A 17,470-nucleotide genomic window follows, 5' to 3' on the forward strand; every position below is an offset into this window, starting at 1 on the left:
CTGCATTCGCAATCTGCTGCAGCAGCATTTGAGCTAAGGACAACTTGAATGAACACCGGAATAAAATTAGATTTTGCTCACGTCTGCCAAGTCCAGATTGCGTTTCCGAGCGGTAGAAACAAGTGACAAAGGTGCGTGATTTTGAAAGAGGGGAGCGAGTATTGAAAAGACGGAAGAAGCTTTATGCGCGAGAGAGTCGAAGACCTATCACGAGAAAGCAAAGCTAATATTGGATCCGTAACCATCTGTCCATGCGTGATCTTAACATTCCTGCCATGAGGGTCCGTGGTATGATTAAAATGTAAGCCAGCTGGGAAACGATTGGATCTGAGTTTTAGCGCCAAATCAGAACAACTGTCTTGTGGAGGTAGAAGCGATGTATGCAAGTTGTCGCTTGGGATGCTCCCCCTTCAGCACGTTGTGCTATGCTGATTCCTGTGTAGTGTGCCTACGACTGTGAGCAGCTGCAGCTATGTCGGGACATCATGCAGTGTGATGTGCCTTGTAGGACTACACACTGCCGCCGGCTTATATTTAGCCAAATTTGGAGCACCGCCTACAATGGGCCTATTTATCGCACCGGAAATGTACAACAATCCTGCGACTGCGTCCTTCTTCTCTTTCGTTCACCGCTGTCAGCTCTTGGCTCCTTTCGGTTTCTTTTATTTGTTTTCTTTCGGGGCCGGCCCACGCGTTTATCAGATCTAACCTAATACTACATTCCTTCTCTTCATTTTCATTCCTTGTCCTCCCGTTGCTGCGCATCTGTTTCAAGAGTTTTACTTGCGTCTGGAACGCTTTCTGTACCTCCACATCATCTTGAAGCACTAGGAATAACTATGGCCACATCGTTGAAAGCAGAGCTGGACATATGGGCAGCAGCTTTAAAGGCATATGATGAGCAGGATTTCGAAAAGGCCCTGGATTCATTTTCGGTGCGTTCCTTGTTCAATTGATAATTGCCACATCTGAAACATTGTGTGTTGCAATAGCGCATTGCGGATTCCTCCAAAATCCTCACAAACATGGGCCTAATCTACGCCACGATCGGTGAGCATGAGGCTGCAGTCCAGCAGTTCATGGCTGCTACAGCTCTCGATCCGTTCCTCGCTATTGCGTACGTTATCTCTTAATTCTTGCCTGTTATGTCATTTTCATCTTAAGCTGATAAAACCTCTCGGGAATAGCTACTTCCAATGTGGGGTGTCTAACTTTTTACTGAGTCGATACGATGTTGCCCTGCAAAATTTTGACGATGCGCTACTTTATCTTCGCGGAAACCAAGCTATGTCAGTGTTCTTTGTAAGCTCTTCCATGTATTATTATTCTAATTGTCCTGCAGTAACTATGAACAAATCGGCCTCAAATTCAAACTGTTCTCACCTGAAGTGCTCTTCAACAAAGGTCTTTCTCATATTTATCTTGGCTACCCGACCGAGGGGCTAGCTGAGATGGAGGACGCGCGCAATCTGAAGGTGACCAATGAGCACGACGTAATTGACGATGCCATTAGAGATCGTGGAGAGGGATATACGGTCTTTAGTATTGTAGGTCATTCTCCTCATTTTCCCGTGACAATACTTGATGGCGCACGTTTCTAGCCTGTTGGCGTGTTGTACCGCCCCTCAGAGAATAAGCTCAAGAATTCCAAAAGTAAAGATTATCTTGGGAAGGCGGTACGTCTCCATCTAGTTTATTTATTGGCCGTCGCTAAGTCACTGTTGTGCAGAAACTTGTCGCAGCATCGGACGCCACTGATGCGTTCACTGAATTCACTGGCGTCAAGAAACTCAAGGAGGAGCGTGAGAAAGCAAGAGAAAGAGATCAAGAAAGGGAGGACGATGGGTTGAAGAGAAGTGCAACCGTTCCACCGCCACGTACGCTCTATTCTTGTCCACTCTCAATGTCTTGACGTTCATTATCCCTCAGGTACTGAACCTATCGGCCGGCCTACCATTGAGCGCTCTAAAACAACGAATACGGGTCCGAAACCCACTACCCCCGCTTTCCCTTCTATTGCTGATATGGAACTTGCTCTGCCCCCCACATCAGGCTTGTCGAGGAGCAACTCTGTTGCACCTGCGCGCATCAACATTTCCACCTTCGCTTCAAGTCGCCCTCCAGCCGATGGTGCACCTGCCCTGTCACCCACGTCACCTTTGACGAGGAACAACTCTGTCCCACCTTTCCGCAGCAACACTATCATTCGTCCCACAACCCCTTCAAGTGTAGCTCCGTCGAGGGGACTGACTATAAGGAAAAAAGAACCTCTGCCTAGCCAGCTTATCAATCAACCTGGGGCTCTCTTCCAACCTCCATTTGCACCACAGACCTATCCTGATCCGTCGCAAGTGCCGAAACAATACCAACAGCAGCTAAATCAGAACCAGCCGCCGGCGCGTAATCAGTACCAACAACCTCAGCCGTACCAAACCCAGACCCTTCCTGACAATGGATATCAGGTACCAGCATCTAATCTCCAGGCTAATTTTCCTGCACCAAAGGCGTCATTCGTGCTCCCCGCTGCTCCTCCCCCCCAAGAGGGTAGGTGTTTTTGAAGTCGTTGGTTATTTTACATTGACCACTTTTTCAGCATCGGCTCGACAACTAGATTTCCTCGATGACTATATTGGTTCCTATACTGAAGATTATTCACGTTCTGTCGTGCAAGGATCGCTACCTAATATGGGTGTGGATCGCGTGGCATTGTGGCCCCAGGGAAGCGCACAGTCAGGTACAGGGGCTACAGGCTTGAGCACTGGTTCGATGATTCAGCGGATGCCATCGCGCAATGAGCTCAGCAGCAACCAGGGGTCCTTGAACTCTGAGGCGCCAATGGCTGTCAATTTCTCCCGCGCCGGTGGGGGAAGCATGCGTCGGAAACCAACCAGACGAGTGACGCAGAGGCGGCCGAAGCCAACGTATGAGGAAGAGGAGGAGGGTTATGTGAGTGAGGAGTACGACGACTCCTATGATGTGGCGAATATCCGTGTCAAGGTCCGTTCTATCGTATTCTTGATGATCTCAAGTGGTTTATCGCGTTCGTTACAGTTGCACTACCGAGGCGAAGTGCGTGGAATGACGCTAACGTCCGATGCGACATTCGAAGAATTCGTCGAGCGCGTGACAAGCAAGTTTAGCACTACTATGAACGGTCTGGGTTTCAAATTCAAGGATGAAGATGATGTGAAAGTGACGCTGAGAGACGGCAGTGATTTTGAACTTGCCATCGAAACTGTACGAGCGAACGCGAAGGGAAGGGGTGAGGGGAAGCTGGAGATTTGGTGCACGGATATGTGAGACTAATGTGCTGACTCTCACTTGCATGTTGTGTCTCTGCGGATGGATTCATTTTTTTAATTTTGGAAGACGTATGTTGTATGCTTAATATTTCGACCTATTACTGTTGTAGCAAGGATCTACAATATTATCTGTTCTCTGGTTGTCTCAGATAACCGAATAGAAGCTTGTCGAGTCGACTTGTGCTCAGCTCGGTGTTTGTATCGGAACTTGTTAGTATGCTCATACTCATAATTATTCTCCACTTGAGTTGTCGTTTATTGGACACGTATTATTATCGCCCAACTACACTGAGTATTTTCCTTACAGAGCAAGATTCACGCTCGGACTGGGCAGTCATTCACTTATGGTTGTTCCTCTCATCGGACGCCTCAAGGGGCACGAATACGCAGCTCTCGTCGGGGGTTTCTTCTTCCTAGTATTCGAGACCACTATCAGTTTCATCATCATGTTCCTCCCCATTCCCATCATCCAGTGGTTCCACAATCACTCACGCACCCTCTTTCACCGTTTCTCTGTGAACCCTGCAAAAGGCAAGTCCAAGGCCGAAGATATTGCTGACGCTATACGGAAGGCGAAGGATTTCGGAGAGCTATGTCAGTATTGGGGTTACACCCATGAGGAACATGTTGTTTTGACAAAGGATGGATATTTATTGGGTTTGCATAGGCTCCCGACGAAGAGGGGGCAGAGGAAGCGAAACCCTGGGACGAGCACGGGAAAACCAGTGGTGTATTTGCATCATGGGTTGCTCATGAACAGTGAAGTATGGATCTGTTTAACAAACGCTGAGAGGTGCTTGCCATTTGTCCTTGCTGAGCAAGGTGCGTATTGTTATTATAATTATGCTGCTAGAGACATCGTGATACTGAGGAGTTAATCATAGGCTTTGACGTATGGATGGGCAATAACCGAGGAAACAAATACTCCAAGAAGTCGGTTCATCATGACCCCAATTCAGTCAAGTTTTGGAACTACAGCCTCGACGACTTTGCCTGGCATGATATTCCTGATTCTATTCAGTACATCCTGAATATCACGAAATCGAGCAGCTTGAGCTATGTTGGTTTCAGCCAGGGTACCGCACAGGCATTCGCCGCACTCAGCATTCATCCACAGTTGAATGACAAGGTGAACGTCTTCATTGCACTTGCACCTGCTATGAGCCCCGCAGGATTGGCGGCCCCTCTTGTCGATGGCCTCATGAAAGCTTCGTGAGTACATTGCCTGACTACTATTGTCCGTTCTTAACACTAGCATATCACAGCCCAACATTAATGTATCTATTCTTTGGACGCAGAGCCATTCTGTCTTCTACAACGACATGGCAAGCCATCCTATACCCACCCATCTTCACAAGCGCCATCGACACTTCCTTACATTTCCTCTTCAACTGGGACAGTCAGAACATCCCATATCTCCAAAAAATCGCCGCGTATGCCCATCTCTACTCATTAGCGTCTGTCAAGTCCGTTGTGCACTGGTTCCAGATCATGCGCGAGGGTGCATTCCAGATGTATGACGACGATGTCAGCGCATTTGGCTCTCCTGGTGGGCGTGCGTACCGACCTGCGAGGTTCCCGACGAAGAATATCGTCACGCCAATCGTGCTTTTGTATGGAGACAGGGATAGCCTTGTTGATATACAGACGATGCTTAAAGAGCTCCCGGATCATACGACTGTCACGCGTCTGAATGGATATGAACACTTGGACATCCTTTGGGGAAAGGACGTTGATAAGGATGTTATTCCGGAGGTTGTGAACGCCTTGAAGTTGCATTGCGACGACTCTTCCGGGAGTCCGGACGAGTTCAAGGGTGGATTTAAAGTGTTTGAGAGGTGATTATAGAGTCACGCAGCGAGGGGATTTCGGACCTTGCTTTCTGCGTTCATTCAGGTATACATACAGATTTGATAATGTAATACTGGTCGATTGTAATGGTATATGAGATCTAGACGGTATAATGGCAACTATCGAGAGGTCATGGATCGCCATTGACCGGCTCTGTGCGCTTTTTAGATTTTTTGGACCGATTTTTACTTTCCTCTGCTGTTGCTTGATTATCAAACTTTGCTTTTTTCTTCTTGTCATCTTTCCGCCTCTTCTCTCAGACTCTAAACCTTCTTTGGATTCTTCTACAAGAGCTGATGGAGCAAGATTATATGGTTCCGCACCTTTCGCTTTTCCTTTCCGTTCCTCTTTCCGTTTCTTCTTTTCCGCCTTAGCATCATTGTCAGGCATCTCGACTCCTGCTTCCGCAGGCACATCAACTATCTCTGCGTCTCGCTTTTTCTTTCTTCTTTTCTCTGCGCTTTGCGTCGCTGTTTCTCGGTCATCTCTTCATCCCTGATATTATCCTGTGGAAGGCATCGTTGTCGGTTCGGGAGGTTGAATTATAGCCTGTATAGCGGAAGATGCCATCTCAACAACAGTGGCATGTGATGAGGAGGATGTATTGAAGAACTGGGCGAACACGTTCGAAGAGCCACCTTCTCCAAAACTGCGACCTGCACCGAGTCCAATTCGCGGTTGATCTACATCGTCTCGTGCAGGGGCACTAGAGCCAATTCCTCCCCGAGAAGTACTGTCATCATCATTCACAACCGGGGTATTGGAACCAGACTTTGCGCTAAGCTTTTTCCTTAAAATAGTCTGCGACGCTCTTAGACGATGTTGTGAGCTTCTCGAGGGTGAGGTCGCTGTCTGCGGGTGTGATTGGGGTCAGAGAACCAGAGGGAGTTGTAGAGGAAGCGGATGAAGGAGCCGGTACGATCCCCAGAATTTCAGAGATGGCGGCTGCCGATTTGTTGGCAAGGCGTTTAGCAGCTTGTATGCGAGCACGGTGGCTGGGAGGGGTTGTCAGCATTAGAAGTTGTAGTTATCAGAAATAAACGCACGCCATAGGGCGTCCTTTTGGCCTTGTTTGAAGAATGGATGACGCGGTATCTGGAGAAGGGGCAGGAGGATCGATATGCGGAGAAATGGGTTTTGATGAATCCGTTGTAGCTGAATCTTCGACATCTTCATCCTGGTGCTTGCCTTTCTTCCGTTTCTTATCTTTTCCGTCCACGGCATGTTCCCCTTCCTTTCGCTTTCGCTTCTTCTCTTTCTTCGATGATTGGTTTGGTTCCTTGTCCTCTGCGGGGTGTACATCCGCTGCAGGCCGAACAAATTCTCCTAGCACATGCTTAGAAGCAGATTCTTGACCATCCTGCGCATTAAGCCTCTGCAGCAAAGCCTCAAATTCCTTATTCTGTTTCCACGCGATACCATGTGGGTCTTTCTGATGAGCGGCGCCAATCCCAAGCATATCAAGCTTTTGGGAGACCTTAAGATGCGATTTCATGCCATCGCCTGAGGCGCCTAGACCTTTTAAGGGGTCCCAGCCGAGCTTGGACATGTAAGACTGGCCGAAGCGAGCTGCATCTATGGAAAGCTGAGAATAGTGTTCGGAAGTGAAGTAGTAACTTGCCATCTGCCCAGGATAAGTTTCGTGGGTCATTTGGAATGCGTTGTTTTTCCTTTCTGCCGGCCAGTCCCATTGTCTTGTCGTAGGATAGGTACTATTAGGCACTCGTCAATATGTACTTGATGGACTGTCTGCCTGAGAGGAGGATGGGAAATCAAAAAAATCTAGGGTTCCCAATTTGGTCTTCCACCTCGACGACGTCTAAGTCTAAGTGATCCATACCTTGCATATCTTCAACACACTCGGCATGTTGCTTGATATGCTTTGGATTCATAATTACAGTTGACTATTAAGTCATACTGGATCAATGCTTCGCTCATGTGTGCATTAAGCCTGGTGTTTCCTTCGGTCTTACATATGACTGGCAGCAAAACTGAAGTGATGGGTCAACGCAGAGGTTCATCGTGATGCAGCTATCAGTGTCATTGATTCACTCCTTCTGTTACATCTAGAAACTGCCTTCCATACCTTACCGCTCCAACAGACAAATACGTGCAGCTGGATGTCGAGCTCATGAGTCAAACTTCTCCATGATATCTTCTCTCTTAATTGGCCGCATCATCTCTTCCAAGGTCGCTTAAACGAGACTGTGCTTCTACCGGCTTATGCGCTGCCTCGAGGAGTTCATGCACCTTCACTTGTGTGTTGAACCTGCTCCTCCTTTGAGTGCCACTTGGGTCGTGCTGTCTCATTTCCGTTTAATCGCCACTTAATCTTACTTGGTTGACTGGCCTAGCAAGGAGACTCATTCCTTTTGGGAGCTCAGGAACCGGCTAGTCTCCTCAATTGGACATACAGCGGAAAGATTCTTAGGAATCGACATTGTTGTATTTGCTGATCTCAGGGTGATGAGTACTCAATGACCAGCTTATCGGTAGGCAGTCTATATTGGAATGTCGTACCATTTTGTACTACCTTTAATCTATTGGCATTACAGGGCGTAAGGGGTGAATAATGGGGTTGAATCCCGGATGGAAAACCTGGGACTCCTGCGCAGACATGAATGTTGACCGCGAACATTCGCCTCCCTGGAACCCTCAAACTCTGACGCTATCATGCGTCACCGTCAGATGGTAGACTTCCTCCTCAGGGATCTGTTTTCCTTGCTTCCATCTCTTACGTTACCGACACGTCGGGCCAGATTGCATTTGACGCCATTACTCAGGGCTTGTCTCCAGACCACACTCTGCTTCTGTGGATGGCGAGTACTCCATTGGCTTCTCCCAAGAGCGTTGGAACCTTCCTACCGGCCCTTCCGCATATCGAACTCCCCTTCGATGTTCAGTTTACTGGAACGAGAACGGGAATGAACTTGCACATGGAGCTGCTGACGTTGTCTGCTTCCCTGCTGAGGAGTCACCGTGACTACTTCCCCTGAATAATAAAGCCGTTTACCGAGATCAGTCCTGGAGAGGAGGGTATCCGGTCGGATGGTGTCCAGTTCAAGGTGTCCCGTTCTCGTGTACACTTTTGGGATGTTCGGCGGAGGCTCAGGCGTGCGGGTTATGCAGCTGATGAGAGGCATTACAAAGCTGACGAAGGGTATGAACCCGATGAGAGGCATGAAGTGGATGAGAGGTATGATGTGACTGATATTGTTTATATGTACATGCTTGCAATTGATTTTCAATCTTCCCGTACACTTACTACACTTCTCAGCACCTTGGCAATGGACATGATCAAGACTTTGTTACTGGTCGAAGGATAAGGTATAATAGATAAGTGAGTGTACTGGCATTTGTCCTGCAGAGAACGTCATGAATACTCAACCAATTGAGTCATTCGAAGAAAATGGATTGATGTCTAAGTCGTCGGCGGCATTACAAACTTTGGAGACTAAGGAAAGTCAGTGAACCATTCAGCTTTCGGCAATCTTTGTCTCATTCACTCAGTTGTCGGCACTCACAGCTTGGGGAGACGAATACAGGGCGCAGCTGGTACTGCACCCAGTATTGTCTAACAAATTGCTCGTCAATTTCAAGCAGCGAGCCACCGATATTTGGTGGGAAACCTGTGTGGTGGATAATAAGACGAACTATGATAATGCTACAGTTTCATGGAACCCTTCCCTGCGATGCCGCTGGCACCCAAGGTGGTCCACCAATTATTATTACTAGTCTTGACTGCAGTTTTCGATTTCGTCTGCGGTGTCCGTTTCACTATTGTAGAAAGTCCAGAACTGACGCCCTTCCTCCCTCTACCTGGTGGGATAGGCGCAGCTGGTTCACTACTCTCGACACGTTTCCGTTTATTTGATGCACCAGCCCCAGGTGCGGGCAACGGTCTGAATCCCTTTTCCCACTCTTTTCGGTGTAGCCGAAACACGGCCATCGTTGCCCTAGCGTCTGTGACCTGCCCGAGTGTCATGATGAAAAATTAGCCAGGGGCTAGGGCGATAGAAGACTTACACTGGAGTGCTCCCCTCCCTGGATAACAACATCGAGTTCTTGTTTTACGAGGTTACGAAGAGCAGGGCGTTTGCTACTGGTTACATTGTGCTTTGCCGCCAAGTGTTGCGTGTCTCGTATGCATGGACCCGGGTGCGATAGTAGTAGAACCTGAGAACAGTCTATGAGTGAGCTACAGGAATGGGGACACAGATATTAAAACTAACCTTGAGATCATTATGCACGGCATGTCCCACTATGATGCGATCTTTGGTCAAAGCCGCGACTGTTTTCTGCACCTCCTCGAATTGCTTAGCTAGATGGTAATGTTAGCTCAACCACAGGGCGCAGAAAGTAAACCCTACCTACCTTTGACCATATCTGAGGGGCGTATCCCACTCCACTTGGTCCGATAATCTACAACTCGTTCCTTCTGCTTCACGAACTCATCCAGCTGCACTGCGCCCCAATAATTAACAATACTAACGCGCGCAAGCGACGACTCCTCGCCGTCGATGCCCACGCCCACCATCTCGCAATCGATTGCGAGGTATTTTCCTGGACTGGTCGTCAAAATGAGATTCCATATTGGCTCCCTATTTGGGTAAAAAAAAAAAGACCCACTCTATCTGGGTAGACGTATGCTCTAGTCGTCCAAAAATCATCTTGCGCAGTGTTGCAAGGGACTCGCCATTTTTAGTTTCTTGGGTCGTGAAATCGACAGCGAGTTCAGGATCAATGGCCGTAGTTGAATTTCCTCTTGGAAACGCGGAAGTAGACGTGTTTTGTGAATGGACTGGAGATCCAGAGCTCAGCTGTGATCGGTCGAGCTTGCGCCGTTTATGGGGTGGACCTTGCTCTGGCTTTTTTCCCTTCAAAAATGTCTGCTGCAGAAATTAAGATCGTGAAGAAAGGCTGCAGTGAGAGACTTACTTTTTTCGTAATTATCTTTGCAGCAGATGCACTCATAGCTTGCAAGCTACGTCGTAGTAGGAGGCTTATCAGCGTGTGACTTTGCAGACCTAACCACCGCTATAATCACGTCAGTCTGGCACGTCTTCTCAACCTTCCAATATAGTTATGTACATAAATAACTAGTCTTCTGTCGTCCTCCATTGTCTCTAGAGTCCAGACCGATTATCCAAATATGCCTTACCTCTCAACCGTAAATGATTTAGTCGCTGGCAGCGTCGGCGGCGCCGCTCAAGTCCTTGTGGGCCAGCCACTTGATACCGTCAAGACACGCGCACAGATTGCTCCGAGTCAGTTAACCGTCCATGATCAAATATCTAATACTGAACCATAAGTTGCAGAGGGAATGTTTGTACGTGAATACATAGGCTCAGAGTTATATGGCTCACGGCCAGCTTAGAAAGGACCTATGGATGTTCTTGCACAAACTGTTCGAAAGGAAGGTTTCTTCGCGCTGTACAAAGGTTGACATTAGACATGATGCATTGCGTCATTCCGAAAACTCATTCTGCTTCAGGGATGGCCAGCCCCCTTCTTGGAATCGCCGGAGTCAACTCCTTGCTGTTTGCCTCATACGTGTACTCTAAGCGCATCGTTTCACCATTCCCACAGCTGTCCCTGAAGGAGATCGCCATCGCAGGCGCAATGGCTGGAGCTGCAAATGCTATTCTTGCCAGTCCAGGTTTGTTGCACCATTCGCTTTCGCGACTCAATCACTTCAACACTCTGTCATTCAGTCGAGATGTTCAAAGTTCGCATGCAAGGCCAATATGGTGCTGCCACCGATAAGAAACTGAGAGATGTTGCAAAGGAGATGTGGAGAGACTGGGGCTTTCGGAACGGTGTCATGAGAGGCTACTGGGTATTCGCAAACATCGTGTTCTTGCAGGAAATTTGACTAACTAGTGTTTCAGGTTACATTTGCGAGAGAGATACCAGCATATGCAGGGTATGTCATCCTTATTTATATTGGCAGGGAGTTCTGATATTGAGAGGGTGATCCAGATTTTACACAGGTAACGATTTTGGCGCTCACGAACATCTCCTGGTCTAACGTCATGTAGCGTTTGAATTTTCGAAGCGGAAGTTTCAGAGTAAGTATGGGGACAAAGTCCCTGTTTGGGCCCTTCTTGCTAGTGGTTCGACTGGTGGAGTATGTCACACGACCCGATTACTTTATAATATCCTGACGTTCTGCAGATTGCGTACTGGCTATCCTGCTACCCATTAGGCAAGTTACGGAGCACAGTTGACGAGGATCTTACATTAACCTCTCGGTAGACGTTATAAAGTCTCGTATTCAGTTACGCCAGACACCACCAATTGGCAAGCCCTGGAAATATATGACCAATGAAATCAAGATGGTTATTGCCGAATCAGGAATGTAAGACTGCCCCCTACTGGTATTCACATTATTTTGACCAACACACACGCTGCTAGAGCGGGACTTTTCCGCGGTCTGTCGCCATCGCGTAAGTGAAACCAATTGTTTAGTGTGCACATCACGGGACTCATGATGATGGTTCATGTATCGCACCAGTGCTAAGAACGTTAGGGTGTTCTTGTTTTTACACGTCTCGAAATACTCACAACTTCACCAGCATACCTGCGGGAGCGAGCACATTTGCGGCGTTTGAGTTGACTCGAGGTGAGTTGAGAGCTTTCGATCACGGAATGCACTACTGATGATCCCTTAGAATTTCTCACAGAGTCCACAGGAGCGTAAGGTCAAAATACATTTGAAACAGACGTACAAGATGCGAATAAAATGTTACTATTACAATGACCCCTCGAATACACGAATGTCTGGCATGCGACTCAAGATGGGGCGAGTCCCTCATCGGATGGCTTGCAGCACCAACTAGGCGGCCTCGACCACTTGGTCGAATACGACAGTGGCTGGTGACCTATTCAATATCCGTGCAGTTAATGTCACAGGTCAAAAGGGTGTGTTCCTTACCTTCGTTCAACCCCCTAAATGTCGCACATGCATCAATACACACCTTGGCGCAAGATCACGAGAGGCACTTACATCCTCTTCCCAAGAAAGTTGCGCCTGCAGCTCCGTCAGGCCAAACATGAGGATGATACTAAACTCCTGGCGAAAGAACTGCAGCCCAGCATAGCCCCGTCGCGGGCTGATGGTGTGTGCCACTTTCGAGGTGTCCGCGTGCACATTGCACAAGGTCGAGAACATGCCTGGGCCCCTGAGGATCAGCGATGCGCGGTATTTGGAAAGTATCCACACGCACCTGGTTCTGAGTCTGTCCATCGTGGATTGAGGCTGTCACCCCTGTAACATACTATCTCCGTGGTAATCATATCGCATGCTGAGCGGTCTACTACCTCCGTAATGAAGTTCTTGCTAAACTTTTTAGTCTCGGATACAGCCGTGCCCTGAAATGTGCGTATTAGTGATTCTTCCTATAAATGGCATGCGATAACAAGTTGTCACCTTAGTCAGAATTGCGCTGAATGCATTAGGCAGGACCGTCCTGCCTGATGGGCGTGGGACGGCCATACTGGCACGCAGCTTGTGTTGAGGATCGTTCCTGTCAAATTGTGTCGCACAGCGTGTACCATACGTAAACTTGGCGACACGTGCAGAGACGCGATGGTCCAGGAAAAATGCTACGGCACCATCCGCGACCGCCTTAGCCCTATAGATAGTCCAACTCACTGATCACCTTGGTTAGTTTCCTTCTGGAATAGGAATACACACGTGTGGCTGTCAGGCCGACAAAAGCCGAACCCCAATGGTCTTAGATGGTTCTGTAGTCTCGTGAAAAGCCATTCACTGGCTGCGAAACCGCCGACGAGGAAAACGGTCTGTGGTTTGTTCAGTTAAGTGGAACAGGCAAAGGAAAAGATCTGACGCTGATGTTTTTAGTTGCAGCATGGCGCTGCTCCTCGATAGCTTCGATTATAGCTTCTGCAGACGGCTCGAATAACGTTGCTACATCGGACCTAGAAGGAAATGAGAACATTTGAATTGACGGGCAATAGGTATCCTGACCCCATTAACTTCAACTGCCCGGACCTAATGTTGAAACTAGTGTCCTTGTCCTTGATGGTACCAAATTTGATGTATGCTGGGTCGCTCTCGTTGCCGAAACGTTGCTTTGTTGTTGAGTCGAAAATCTTGGCCATATGAGAAACCATATCTTCGCCTCCGAACTGTGATCCACGGAGTTTCTCTGCAGCACATAAGCAAACATGCAGACTTCAGGAAAACCGTAAAAGACTACCTCGGAGCATTGCCTTAGCCCTACGGCTTACAAAGATGGATCCTTGCAAGCGGCCTAGCAAATTCTGTTAGAATAATCGCATGCAGAGTCACGTTGATCAAACTTACACTCTGCAGGTGCGATCTCCTCGAAGGATGGCGCTGTTGCCATGTGATATGCACTGACATCGATCGTTCCTCCACCAGCATCGACAATAATCACGCCCTCGTTGTCCTGAAAATTCTGGTGAGCTTCTTGCCTAGATAGCCATCTCAAACCTCACCCGAAACCCGTCGGCGGCGAGACCACTACCAAGGCAATAGTGAAGACTTGCCTCGCCCTCCGTGACGAGATAGATTCTTGACCGGCCCTCTGGCGTATCAGGTACCAGCCCCGCCATGACCGCTGCATTGCGGATCTGCGTCTGCTGCGGTCCCTCCCATCCATTCGGGTGGCTGAGCACAAACTCGGTCGTGTGCTCGACAGAGCGCAGCATATCCGCGCCGTTTGCCTGTGACTCCTCAATGTACTTCTTGGCGCACTGGTGCAGGTAGTGCATGAAGTCGGCGAGGACTTGGACGGCAGTCTTGTTCCGCGGGAGGGCAGGGATGTCTTGGTCTGTGATATGAGAGGACGCCATCGTTCTAGGACGAAGATGAAGCTTCCACCTTTGTGCGAATGAAAGTTAGTAAACTATGTGAGGACTGGTGGATTGGGGAAACCAACCATTCCAGCTTCACCCATCCGTTATCGTCAATTTCCTCTTCGATGTATTCTTGCGTTGCTTCGGCTCCTACAGCGCGTACAATACCATCTGAGTCGTAGCATATGATGGACGGTATTTTGCAGTCCCCTCCGACGTGTTCTTGGGCTGGGAATCTGTGTCCGAGTAAGTGACCAATGCTGCAACCCTTTAGAAACGCCATCACACCTATTTACGCCTTGGATGACAGGAACTTGCCCAGGGTCGAGGAAGCAGTAAGAGACACCACTGAATGTCGTCCCGACATCAAACGCGAAGACAAGCTTGCGACATGAGCCAGTAAATGCTTGTCGAGGTGGCATGTTTTAGTTGTGTAAGATACGGCACATAGGTCAGGCCATCTGTTATAAACAATCCTCAATGAGCTACACGAGGCAGCGTGGCCCTCGTTCCATCATCAATGAAATAGCACATGTTTTGTGGCATGTATGATGATTCAAGGTTTGATCAATCAGCGCCGTCTGCAGGCACACAGGACAATGTGACATTGGAGTACTTCTACCATAGCCCTTATGAATCTCAGAAGAGGGTATATCATATTGTGCAAAAGGTGAAACAAATGACATGTTTGGCGATTCGGAAGCAGACCCATAGATAGGAGCGTACAATTACAACCTCGAGAAGCCACAGGATGCTGCGGACTCACCGCATAGCACGAGAGTGAGGTGGCTCTACAGGACAACTAGGCTTCTTCCTGCTCATCATCGTAAACTACTACTGCTGGAGTTCTGTGAATGCAATCGGAATTATGAAATGAAGGTGTCAGGATGTGAAATTACCGTATTTCCTCTCCCTAAGACGCACAGGTTAGGCTAGCAATGTTATCAGGAAACTGATGACTTACTCCGTCTTCCCAGCTGATCACAGCCTTCAATTCTGTCAACCCGAAGAGAAGAACGACTTTGATCTCCATCGCATAATACGTGGAACCTTCGACGGAGCGCTTGGGTGTGAGTTTCTCGGCAATTTTCGATGTGTCCGCGCGGACGGTGCATAACGTTGAGAATGAACCTGGTTAATCCGGTAAACATCAGTGTGATTGGCAACAATGTGGGTGACTACTTCGCTCTATATCCATCCAATCCGGTTTGGGGAGGAGGCCCCTGTACGACATGATGCCAACTTCGACTTGGTTACATGCGGCTTGATTATACCGTCGGATAGCGAATGTCTCACTGAACTCTTGCTGCTCAGAGACCCGTGTTCCCTGCTGCGCCTAAGCAACTGACCTTCCAAAGCAAGTCAAAAAAGCTACCTTGGTCAGGATGGATGAAAATGCGCGAGGCAGGGCAAGAATTCCCGAGGCGCTTCGGAAAACATCCTTTTGCCTGGCGCGATGCTCCATATCGAATGGGTTGAATGGGACGCTGCACTCTGTGCCGTATGTGAAACGTGACACACGGGACGACACAAGATGATCAATGAAATATGACACAGCACCGTCTGCAACAGCTTTATTGCTAAGCAGCATCCGTGAGCACAGCACGAGGATTTTGTCAGTCGTTGGCGCTCACCAATGGTTATCTGGTCGACTGAAGCTGATACCAAGCGACTGGAAGTACGCTTGCAACTTGGCGAACATCCAGTCGCTCGCAGCAAAGCCTCCGACGAAAAATACAAACTTCATGTGACACGCCGGTCAGTGCACTTTCCGATTAAGTTCAGTAATGTCAACTTACTGTGATCGGAGTGCCTGCAGCCTTTCTTTGAGCTTCGAAAGCTTCGATGATGCCGCTGATGGAGGGTTCAAAGAGTTTTGCTACGTCTTGTCTTTTTAGTAGCAACACGTTAGATATAAAGGCTGCGAAAGACTACACTACAAGACTTACCCACTCAATTTAAGCTGACCGTTGCGAATATCGTGCTGAGGATCTTTGTCGCGGACGGTACCGAACTTGATGTAGGACGGGTCTTCCGGGTTGCGGAATCTAAGCTTGGTGGTGCTGTCGAAGATGTCTGTCATTTGTTTCACTACATCCGGCGTGCCGAAACGACTGCCGGATAGTTTTTCTATCAAGTCAAATCAACAAGGACGTAGCATGGCTAACACGAGCATGCTGGCAAACCTTGAAGAAGACCGTGAGCACGACGAGTCACAAATACAGAACCCTGGAGTCGACCTAAGGAGTGGAGAGTAAGACATGGTTCCAACAATCGCATGTCGCTTACATTCAGCTGCAGCAATCTCCTCGATCAGCGTCGGGGATAAAGTCATCGAGTAGGCGCTAAGATCGAGTGTCCCTCCTCCTGCATCGATGACGACAACACCTTGACCTGGTGAGCTGTCATCATCTTCGCCATCTTCAGATGCAAGTATTGGTGTCTTCGACAATGCATCTGAGGCCAGGATATTAGCGACACAGTAATGCAAACTCGCTTCTCCTTCGGTCAGCAAATGGACACGTGCCATGCCATCTTCTGTGCTGGGAATGAGACCGCCAAGGACGGCGGCCAGCCTGATCTGTTTCTGCTGCGGGCCCTCCCAGCCATTTGGATGTGTAAGGACAAATTCGATGCGATTTTCGAGCGACCGCCAAAGATTAGATCCGCTTGGATGAGTCTCCTCGATATAGCTGCGTGCACAACGAAAGAGGTATTGCATGAAGTCGCCAAGAACCTCGACGGCATTTTTACCTCGTGGAAGTGGTGGGATGTCATCGTCGGTGATATGGTTGGCGGTCAAATTCTTGGCCCGAAGGTGCAATTTCCACCTAAATGTTTGGCGTGGTCGGTTAAGTAAATACAAATTCCACTATTCGCGAAACAAACCATTCAAGCTTTATCCATCCTTCTTCCTCAGCCCTTTCGATAATATGCTCCTGTCGTGCTTCAGCGCCGATAGCACGGACGATTCCATTTGAATCGTAGTAGAGTATAGAGGGTATTTTCGAGTTCCCTCCGCTGTGCTCTTGGGCTGGATATCTAATACTCGTAATGATCGGCAATGAATCAAGTATGTTGTATTCGAAAACTGACCTGGTGACAGGCTCGATCTTTGGAACTTCTCCAGGATCAAGTATACAGTAGGAAATCGCACTGTATGTAGTGCCTACGTCGAAGGCAAGGACCAATTTGCGGACTGATCCACGATACGGCTGACGGGGAAGCATTTCTTGCGTAACTGGATGGATGTCGTACGTTGTTCACACCGTCTTATACCTTATGGTAGAGGCCGCATGGATGTTTATCCGTTTACGACTTTCACCATCTCACCTACAACGTTTAACGGATGATAATCTAATATAGGGGCAACAGGGCATACTGTTCGTGTCAGTCTCGAGGCCTGATGCGAGTGATCTGTAGATGCCAGAGAATGATTAGGCGTGGTTAACCAACCCTGATACGGGAAG

The 17,470-nt window shown here is 48.5% G+C and overlaps 6 protein-coding genes across 6 annotated transcripts; 3 read left to right on the forward strand and 3 right to left on the reverse strand.

Annotated features, from left to right (window-relative positions):
* Positions 1–839: 839 nt before the first annotated feature.
* BJ212DRAFT_1475767 (uncharacterized protein) lies at positions 840–3,300 on the forward strand (the record flags this gene model as incomplete). Its single annotated transcript, XM_041339284.1, has 9 exons — positions 840–935; positions 993–1,117; positions 1,188–1,289; positions 1,343–1,547; positions 1,602–1,676; positions 1,730–1,877; positions 1,930–2,544; positions 2,594–2,997; positions 3,052–3,300. 9 exons carry the CDS (start codon positions 840–842, stop codon positions 3,298–3,300), a joined length of 2,019 nt encoding a protein of 672 aa, XP_041198184.1.
* A 346-nt stretch (positions 3,301–3,646) lies between these two features.
* BJ212DRAFT_1261110 (triacylglycerol lipase) lies at positions 3,647–5,144 on the forward strand (the record flags this gene model as incomplete). The annotated part of the gene is made up of 3 exons (XM_041330159.1): positions 3,647–4,133; positions 4,187–4,514; positions 4,568–5,144. The coding sequence occupies 3 exons, from the start codon at positions 3,647–3,649 to the stop codon at positions 5,142–5,144; spliced, it is 1,392 nt and encodes a 463-aa protein (XP_041198185.1).
* A 787-nt stretch (positions 5,145–5,931) lies between these two features.
* Positions 5,932–6,777, reverse strand: BJ212DRAFT_1261601 (uncharacterized protein; the record flags this gene model as incomplete). Its single annotated transcript, XM_041330188.1, has 2 exons — positions 5,932–6,148; positions 6,200–6,777. 2 exons carry the CDS (start codon positions 6,775–6,777, stop codon positions 5,932–5,934), a joined length of 795 nt encoding a protein of 264 aa, XP_041198186.1.
* A 1,807-nt stretch (positions 6,778–8,584) lies between these two features.
* On the reverse strand, positions 8,585–10,165 carry BJ212DRAFT_1320408 (MipD protein). The gene is made up of 7 exons (XM_041334379.1): positions 10,092–10,165; positions 9,783–10,045; positions 9,528–9,721; positions 9,386–9,474; positions 9,180–9,329; positions 8,664–9,123; positions 8,585–8,616 (listed from the first exon to the last, which is right to left on the reverse strand). Exons 1-6 carry the CDS (start codon positions 10,125–10,127, stop codon positions 8,818–8,820), a joined length of 1,038 nt encoding a protein of 345 aa, XP_041198187.1. The 5' UTR covers positions 10,128–10,165; the 3' UTR covers positions 8,585–8,616; positions 8,664–8,817.
* Positions 10,166–10,168: 3 nt separating this feature from the next.
* BJ212DRAFT_528691 (mitochondrial carrier) lies at positions 10,169–11,982 on the forward strand. Its single transcript, XM_041343413.1, has 14 exons — positions 10,169–10,420; positions 10,472–10,482; positions 10,531–10,594; positions 10,648–10,812; positions 10,868–10,992; positions 11,045–11,079; positions 11,136–11,146; positions 11,195–11,283; positions 11,331–11,361; positions 11,412–11,514; positions 11,571–11,602; positions 11,671–11,680; positions 11,732–11,778; positions 11,828–11,982. The coding sequence occupies exons 1-14, from the start codon at positions 10,306–10,308 to the stop codon at positions 11,854–11,856; spliced, it is 867 nt and encodes a 288-aa protein (XP_041198188.1). The 5' UTR covers positions 10,169–10,305; the 3' UTR covers positions 11,857–11,982.
* A 114-nt stretch (positions 11,983–12,096) lies between these two features.
* BJ212DRAFT_1260748 (uncharacterized protein) lies at positions 12,097–17,230 on the reverse strand (the record flags this gene model as incomplete). Its single annotated transcript, XM_041330132.1, has 21 exons — positions 12,097–12,329; positions 12,383–12,527; positions 12,586–12,790; positions 12,853–12,959; positions 13,007–13,097; positions 13,147–13,327; positions 13,379–13,432; positions 13,486–13,591; positions 13,641–14,025; positions 14,084–14,236; positions 14,921–15,131; positions 15,183–15,327; positions 15,439–15,580; positions 15,635–15,741; positions 15,800–15,890; positions 15,950–16,130; positions 16,187–16,240; positions 16,290–16,402; positions 16,451–16,806; positions 16,865–17,042; positions 17,097–17,230. 21 exons carry the CDS (start codon positions 17,228–17,230, stop codon positions 12,097–12,099), a joined length of 3,372 nt encoding a protein of 1,123 aa, XP_041198189.1.
* Positions 17,231–17,470: the final 240 nt, after the last annotated feature.

Source organism: Suillus subaureus (assembly GCF_016647635.1).
Source record: "Suillus subaureus strain MN1 chromosome Unknown BJ212scaffold_3, whole genome shotgun sequence".
Classification (NCBI taxonomy): domain Eukaryota; kingdom Fungi; phylum Basidiomycota; class Agaricomycetes; order Boletales; family Suillaceae; genus Suillus; species Suillus subaureus.